The sequence below is a fragment of the Anastrepha obliqua genome, chromosome 1 (genome assembly GCF_027943255.1).
Source record: "Anastrepha obliqua isolate idAnaObli1 chromosome 1, idAnaObli1_1.0, whole genome shotgun sequence".
Lineage (NCBI taxonomy): Eukaryota > Metazoa > Arthropoda > Insecta > Diptera > Tephritidae > Anastrepha > Anastrepha obliqua.
In genome coordinates, this window is record NC_072892.1 from 82,879,233 (window position 1) to 82,888,493 (window position 9,261).

A 9,261-nucleotide genomic window follows, 5' to 3' on the forward strand; every position below is an offset into this window, starting at 1 on the left:
AAGTGTTTACATACAAGTATATAAGTACAAGTATATATACATACATGCATGCCTATGACTTTGAGCTTGAATATTAGTCGTCCACGCATGTGCATTTTGCCAAGAAGCTCGCCAGTACGATATGATTAATTTGTTGAGGAATTTTTTTTTTGTTCTCTTGTGGTCTATTTTTTATACTTTTCCCTTGAATTCGAGTGGGTGTTTGGGGTGAATTTTCCCAATTCAACGAACTATTAAAACATCGACAATTCTCAATAGCTAATTACTCAACGCCGCATCAGCCCATTGGTTATTTGATTGATTGGGAGATGCTATGAGCTCAGCTCCGAATAAGCAGCGCTTAGCATTCACATCGAAGTACTTGATGAATATTACTCTCGCAGTCTCATTTCTTATCGCCAACACGACGGTTGTGCACACATCGATCGCTACGACAACGCCAATAAATCAGCGTGTACTTTTTTCGCTGCACTGCAGATAGCAGCGTTAATTATCGTTGGGTTATTTTCTTAATTTTCAAAACCGCACCACACTGGGGTGTTGAGGTGCGTTCAAGTCGGCGAGTTTGTTTAGTAGCGTGAGTGACTGGTATTGCGTGAAGGCGTGTTTAGAGAATAGAAATTTGTGGTATTTTATAAAAAGTTGTTCGATTGACTACAATAAATAGAAGTGTTCTTTGATTTTAGCAAAATGTTTAAATTAACTGCCTCATGCTTAATTATTGCGTTACTGTTGTTTTTGTACAGTGCAGCTTATGTAGGTAAGTTCCTAGCGAAATATAGAATTACAAACACATACATACATACATATGCAAATATATGATAGCTGACTATTACCCTGCTTAATTTTTTGATGCTAAATAAAAACAGCGGCTGTTAGCTATGGTCGTTGCGAGTCTCAATTCAATAGCAAAGGCATCTGCGTGCAATTGGCCGATTGCCCATTTATTGTAGATATCCTTTCTGGAGATCTAAATGCAGAAGTTGAGGAAACATTGCGGAAGAGTCAGTGTGGTTATGATAACACATTCACGGAGAATACACGCAGGATTGTGGTGAGTAAGAAGTTGGACTTGAGAGAATACTACACACCCACATACATACATACATGCAAGTATATTATAAAATAACCCATTTAGCGACCTCCTCTAGTACTTTGAAGGGATAGAAGAAAGTTGTTTGTATTCTGAGTAAATAGGAGAAATGTTAAGTTTTATTACTGGGAATTTCTGTTTTTTGCATTGGAATTTTGAGAGCGGAATTTCTAGAACGAAATGTTAGTATATTTTTGTTTTGTTTTATCGCAAAGATTTGAGTACATATTTTTAAGAAGTAAGAATGCTAGATTTGGTTTGGGCCGAACTTTATATAGCTGCGCTCATTTTAAACTCATAAACTATGAAAGTTATAGGATGTTACATCAGACGGATGAACGGAAATTTAGTTTCCATATATAAAATGTAGGTGTGGTTTTTATCCTATCTCTATAGTATTTATTTTGAATCAAAATGAGATGAGGAGCAATACGTGCACGGAGTTTGCATGAGTTTTATTAAGTTGTTATTCAGATATACACATCTACGCAAAAGTGCGTAGTAGGCGTGACCCCGTACATTTTTTGAAGTCATATTTTTTTCCTTGGGTTCATTGTTTGTACCCAATATGAATAATTCTGCCTCATTTAAAACAGAGATATCACTTCGTTTTCTTAAGCGTTATAAGGGAGGTGGGCGTTGTTATTGACCAATTTAGTCCAGTTTCAACTTACATTGGATAAAGGGTAGTATGTGTGCTAAGTTTCATTGAAATATATTAAAATTTGCTCGAATTATCGTGCGCACGGACGGATGGTCCGATATGGGTAAATCAACTCCTCTCATGACTTTGAGTCTTTTGTTTATATACCGTTATGTGAACAAATTTATAATACCTTTGCGCACAGGTGGGCGCAAGTATAAAAATAAACAATAAAATACTCACAGTATTTCCACGACAGTCGGTTCTACGTTACCGAAACGACTCGGATTTATATCCGGCCAAGGACTGTCACTCCAGCAGCATTCCCCGTATGTAAGTATGGGGAATGTTAATGCTGCTACAAAAACAACAACAATAAAATACTGTTATGGTAAACTAATTTGCAAAGTTATACTCAATAGTTCAAAACTCGAGTATCGACAAAGTAAGATTAAATGAGCTAAGTTGTATCTTTATGGCATATACCAATAAATATGTAAGGCAATAATTGTATTGACGTCGATTTATATGATATGGAGTCATTTTACAGATAAACGAAAATGGCGAAAGTGGTTTGCTCGTAAAAATGTCTCCAACACAAAATAAAAAGCTCACGCATGTCACAGGTGTCCTCTCTCTGTTTTAATTTACCTTACATATACGTTTCGAAACTTCCTGAACCGAAACTTTGATCCACCGCGAATAAAGAGAAACCTTGTGCCTATATAGAGGATTTTCCGACATTCCAGTGACAGTAGGCTCTACTTTACGGGGTCGACTCAGATATATACCTGGCTAACGACTGTCACTTCCGCAGCATTTCTCAAACGTTTATGGGGGATATTTTATGCAGCTACAATCTGACCTCCGGGCACTAATAGAACTCGGTGAGCGATGCTTCAGATCTGTTAAAATCTGCTTTAGGAACTGCTATTGGATGAATTGCAATTTCACCTGAATATCATCATCTACTGGGACGATACAACATAAATAATCTTAGCCGAAAGCTGCCGTATAGCACCTCAAGGATACATTAAAATATTTCCACTAAACGATATTCGCCAACAGTCGCACCCTGATGAAATATACTTAATATAATAATATTTATATAATAAAATATATATGATAGTATTTGGCCGAGCTTCTACTTGATTTTTGTCCCAAATGAAGAGATCTACATTTCTATACGGCAGATGGTTCTTTCATGGCAGAAATACACTTGCCTACCGAAGGGCGACCGCTTTTATAAAAAACGGTTGCTTTATATTTCAAGCTTCGAGTATCGAACACGGGTACTACCGAATGGTAGTCGCGGACCAAGCTTTTCGGTTAAGATGGCGGATACTAACACAATAAACTAAAACCCATTTTAATGCAAACAACTTTTAAAATCCTCGATGTTGAGAATTGTCTTTCATAAACATACTTTTTTTCTAAGATTTATTTGAGTTATTTTTTTTTAAATTTATTCTTTGCCTATAAACAGGTATGTTGCCCCGAGAAGCATTTGCAAAAACCTCCGACAAATACAAGAACCGGTACACAGCTAGGTAATGTACTACCCACTGCTGGAGAATGTGGAACCGCTCTTTCAGAATTCATCTATGGTGGTAATAAGACACGCATCATGGACTATCCATGGATGGCGTTACTTCGATACAGAAGGGGTGAGTAGTGCATACAAATTAAAATAATATAAAAAATTTACATTATTTTACGAAAACGATTATTCCATCTCCCCACTATAGGTGCCAATGTGCTTGAATTTCTCTGTGGTGGTAGTCTTATCAATTCTCGTTATGTGCTCACAGCTGCACATTGCCTAAACCAGAGCAATCAGACGGATGAGCGGTCACTACACAGCGTCCGTTTGGGTGAATGGGACTTAAGGACCAATCCTGATTGCGAAGTGGATATACGTGGCAAGGAATCATGCGCTCCACCCTTCATAGAATTAGGTATAGAGCGAGCCATATCACATCCCAAATATGTGAGCAATTCGAACGAACAATTTTATGACATAGCTTTGTTGCGGCTGGAAGCGAGTGTAACTTACAGTGACTTCATACGCCCGATTTGTTTGCCGGTAGCTCAGGAATTATATGACAATATGTTTGTGAATTCTACCATGGAAGTGGCTGGTTGGGGCGCCACCGACAAACCTAAAGCGCTCTCATCGCCGGTGAAAATGGCAATTTCCGTGAGGATCTGGGAGACGAATACGTGCCACAATACATACAAATCATTGAACCGTTATATCGATGGTACACACCATTTGTGTGCGGGTGGCGTGAGTGGTATCGATGCATGTCGCGGAGACTCCGGTGGACCGTTGATGTTACCAGAGCTGTTGAATAATCGCATTGTGTACTTTGTGACAGGCATCATTTCTTTTGGCCCTAAGCCATGCGGTTTTGATGGGTGGCCGGGTGTTTACGCACGTGTGGGCAACTACATAGACTGGGTGAAAAGTGTGATGGAACCATGAAGAGGATGCAAACGTTAGTCGAACACTTTAAAAAGTAGTATAGATAACTAAGATGTACAATTAATAACATAGTAGATAAGTTTATACGCAATTTGTAAATATGAATAGCTTAATAATTTTCAATTAAAAGTCAAATATTGTGATTGTTAGACGAGTTGAAGTTCTTGATGTAAGCATACCGCCTTTCCTACAGCAGCCCAGGAAATAATGCATACATATTGTGTATATACTGTCTTGATCAAAAGGTTCCCGGAATATAGTCGGAAAACACAGAATACAAGTTTATTCCTCAAAAGTGTTATTATCGCCGTCAAAGTACTACCCATCAACTGCAATGCACTTATGCCAGTGTTTGATTCAGCCCTCCAAATATTTCTGGAACTTTATTTTCGGTGTAGTCGATTTTTCCATTACTTCCTTTCGGCTCTTAAAACGCATTCCCCGTAGTGGTGTTTTGAAAAAAAAGAAACAAATGGCAGGGAGCCATATCAGGTTAATTCGGTGATTGCTGGAAGGTATTCGTTTCGTTCTTGGCCAAAAATTCACGGATGATGATGGCACTGTGCGACGGTGCATTATTCTGGTGAATATTTGAATATTTTGATGAATATTTTTTGGCGAATTGCAGTTGTTTTTCTAACATTGGAAAATTTACTTCGTCTTCCTCGCAGATCCTAAAGCGATTAAAATTTGTGGAAAGTAAATTTCTAACGCTTTCCTTCTCGACACTTTCTTAACCGTCATAAAGCTGTTCATCGCAGTTTCAAGTTTTCAAGGTTTTGCTTATATTATAATCGGTAACTCAATTAGCGCAGATTCAACATACAGCAAAAGTATACTAAACGGTTATATTGATATCTCCACAAAATATAATAAATAACCGCCTATCTTTATTATTATTAGATATTTGGAATAAAACAAATGAACAACGCAGATGGGCGTCGAAAAAATGCAAGGAGTTTTAATTTTGCAACGTATTTTAGAACATTTGTGGAGCAACTTCAAGACGCACACCACAAAAGGGGGGAGGAGCTCGGCCAAACACCCAGTAAAGGGTTTTACAATGGCTTGGAATTAACCAATATACATAAAACTTATGAAATGTGTTAGTAGGTATCCATTTCCATAAGAGTCGATTCTACGTTTCTAAAACCACAAAGAGCAGCTTTCCCACACATATATAGGGAAATTTTGTGTTAAAATATATAGATATTGCAATGAGGTGGAATTCTTGGCTACTAGCAGGGAGGAATAACAGCAATAATCACTCAAAATTATACAAATATTTAACTTGAACTCCACAACCATCTCTCGACGGTTGGTTCTACATTACCGGAACGACCCGGATTTATATCCGACCAAAGACTATCAGCACTTCGCATGCATTAATGGGAGTGTTTATGCAGGTGCAACAACAACATATTCTAGTAATTTGGCCTATACCTAGTAATTTTGTAGATGATAGGACACTGAAAATTGGAGGATTTTATTATTTAGTATTTTTAATACCGCAATTTAGGATAAAATAGCATGAAATTAATGTTGTAAATTGAAATTATATTTACATTTTGAATCGTTGTTTTATATACAAGTAAGAAGAATGAATAGTCGAAGAAAGCCTTTTCATTTGTTAAATTTGTACATTCAGCTGGTAGTTAGCTTGTTTTAAATGCCCTTCAACTCTAATGAAAATCCATGCACTTTTATTAAAGTCATGTTTCTTTTCACGAAGTCATATTTATGTATGTGTCTATGTATGTGTGTGTCGAGAAGAAACGTAAATATGTAGCTATGGTATTAAACCTCAACAAGGCAACTAATCATGTCAATAAAATGATAAAAAAAGGTGTGCGCTCGACGATGTAAAATCAGGAAAAGCTTGAAACAAGTGTTTACATACAAGTATATAAGTACAAGTATATATACATACAGTGAGTCAAAAAAGTTTAAGTACACTTAAGTTTTGTTCAAAAATTTACTAAAATAATTTTTATTTTTAAATATAAACATAAACTTTTGGCATGTAGTGTAAAAAGAGAATATTGTTAACTTAGTTTCACCTCTCTCACTGTTGTGAGTTGAAGAATAATTGTCGTAAAGGAGAGAGAGAGAGCTAAAACAGCCAAAAAAAGTTTACGTACGTTGTTATTTTTTCGTTGTTTCTTTTTCCAAAACTTACGGTTTTTCTCCGTTATTTCTTATTATCGCTTAAATGATCAAAGTTGATAGTATTTTGATGCAAATGGTATGTATAACTATTAATTATTATAACAGTGAAACACGGTGGCGGTAACATTATGGTTTGGGGCTGTATGACAGAATCTGGTGTTGAAAAGCTTGTGTTTGTTGACAATGTAATGGATAAGCACCTCTACCTAAAAATCCTGAGAGAAAATCTTGAGACAAGTGCGACACAATTGGGGTTTGAAAAAAATGGGTTCTTGTTTCAACGAGACAATGACCCGAAACACACGTCATATTTGGTCAGAGAGTGGCTTCTATATAACTGCAAGAAACTACATACACCTCCGCAGTCCCCGGATCTAAATCCTATCGAGCACATCTGGGATCTGCTCGAAAAACGAATACGTAAACACACAATTACTTCGAAGGAATCCCTAAAGAAGGCTTTATCGACTGAGTGGATGAAAATAACCCAAAATGATACCGGAAACTTAGTGAAGAGCATGCGGCGGCGCTTACAAGCAGTTATCGATGCCGGGGGAGGGCCACCGAAATACTAATAACACTTAACCTATAAGAATTTTGAAATGTTTTTAATATTTTCGGTTAAGTGTACGAAAACTTATTTGACGTGCGCTCAGGACTTTTTTTCATTTTTGTATAGCTATTTCTATGTTTTAAGTTCGTAACCCATGAAAAAGCTTATTTTGTGTTCGTTAACCTTTAAATATATCTATTTCGAAGAATAAATTTTATTTTTAGATTGTATGATAGAGTTTTTATTGATAATTTTCTAAAATTTCAGGTGTACTTAAACTTTTTTGGCTCACTGTACATACATGCCTATGACTTTGAGCTTGAATATTAGTCGTCCACGCATGTGCATTTTGCCAAGAAGCTCGCCAGTACGATATGATTAATTTGTTGAGGAATTTTTTTTCGTTCTCTTGTGGTCTATTTTTTATACTTTTCCCTTGAATTCGAGTGGGTGTTTGGGGTGAATTTTCCCAATTCAACGAACTATTAAAACATCGACAATTCTCAATAGCTATGTAATTACTCAACGCCGCATCAGCCCATTCCTTATTTGATTGATTGGGAGATGCTATGAGCTCAGCTGCGAGTAAGCAGTTGTTAGCATTCACATCGAAGTAAATACTTGATGAATATTACTCTCGCAGTCTCATTTCTTATCGCCATCACGACGGTTGTGCACACATCGACCGCTACGACAACGCCAATAAATCAGCGTGTACTTTTTTCGCTGCACTGCAGATAGCAGCGTTAACCCATTAAATCCCAACCTTATATAAAACAATTTTTTTTTTAAATGCGTTTATAAAACGTTTATTGAAAAAGTGTAATTAAGCTCCTTAAAAAACAAAAACACGAAAAAAAACAAAGAAATGCATTTTTTGGGCTGTACCCAATCGAGTACAATGGGATAATATGTATATACATTGCCTGTATATGAAAATATGGAGTATTAAATAAAAAGACACTTTCAAAGACTTCCTTGGTTATTAGTTCGGTTGACAGTATGGAAGTTTTTGAAACATTCTCTCTCCACGCAAAGGGCTACATTGCATAACTCGCAAATCCATCGAATTCTTTGGTGACACTCCCTGCACCTCAGCTGATTCGATATCCTTTTGGGGAAAAAATTATATGAGGAACCAGCTATTGATGCCGTTGTCGATCGTTTTGAAGATATGTCCCGGATATTATAATTGCGTAAATAAAATCGCACAATTTCACGTTGGTATTGCAACAAGTCGCATTGACTCCTACTTGCCATTTTATAAAGCTTCCATGCGTTTACTACGCACGAGCTTATCATTGTGGTCAAAAGAGGCCACCACCATTTCTTTCCTCTAAACTTTATATTGTAAGTATTCAAAGCTTGGTCGTGGAGGTCAACTCCTCCCATTCCTGAGTTGTATTCCGCTATCAACTTCGGCTGATGGGCATTCACCTTGCGCCTCTCTTGTCTTGACCATCGTTTGACGGTATGTAAAGGTTCAATTCTATCAAAGTTTGTTCCCACTGTCACAACGCTATTGTCATTCCACTTCACAAAAAGTATTCCTGAGTCAGAACACCTACAAAATTTGATACAAAACAACTATTCAAATAAATCATTATGATAAACTTACATAAAATCAAACTCTCCCCGTTGCTTCTTTTGTAGTTCTTTGTTCGTTTTGAGCGGGCATTTTTTGGTCCGCCGTTCACGAACAGTCCCAGTAGCCTTAAATCCTTGTTCTTTCAAAATTCTAAGAAGGTCATATGACGTAAAGAAGTTGTCGAAAAATACGATGTGATCGGTCGGATGTGGAATGTTTGCCAAAAGATCAAGGACGACCCTTGAACCTAATGGGAGACTTTCTTTCTGACGTTCAACCGTTTTCGCACCGCAATATGTGTCAAACTCAAATAAATAACCGCAGCTACTCGTGATCATCCAATTTTTGAAACCAAAACGAACTGGCTTACCTCTTATGAATTGTTTTGCGGAATGGCTTGCAAAATACCCAACCATAGATTCGTCAACAGACAGCTTTTGGTGCATATAACCAAACTGACAAAATTTTTTACATAAAATTTGAGAGAGTGGTCTTATCTTTGCCATTTTATCGCTAAAATCTAAATTAGAGTTATGATTAAGATGCAAAAACTGTTTAATTTCTTGAAAGCGATTTCGCGACATATTGTTGGCTATAAAAGGTGTTCTGGTATCTTCATCCAGTTGCCAGTACATGCGTTCTCTTGGCATTGAGTGATAGCCGCTATAGAGTAAAATTCCGATAAAAATTTTAAGATCCTCCTCATTGAAACAAAAATCATGCTTGT

The 9,261-nt window shown here is 36.9% G+C and overlaps 1 protein-coding gene across 2 annotated transcripts; it reads left to right on the forward strand.

Annotated features, from left to right (window-relative positions):
- The first annotated feature begins 396 nt into the window (after nt 1-396).
- Nucleotides 397-4,373, forward strand: LOC129246461 (spaetzle-processing enzyme-like). 2 transcript variants are annotated; one of them, XM_054885323.1, is made up of 5 exons: nt 397-627; nt 687-760; nt 870-1,054; nt 3,223-3,403; nt 3,485-4,373. In XM_054885323.1, exons 2-5 carry the CDS (start codon nt 691-693, stop codon nt 4,222-4,224), a joined length of 1,176 nt encoding a protein of 391 aa, XP_054741298.1. In that variant the 5' UTR covers nt 397-627; nt 687-690; the 3' UTR covers nt 4,225-4,373. The 2 variants fall into 2 exon arrangements, with proteins under 2 accessions (XP_054741298.1, XP_054741291.1); XM_054885316.1 differs by having other exon boundaries at nt 397-760.
- The last annotated feature ends 4,888 nt before the right edge of the window (nt 4,374-9,261 follow it).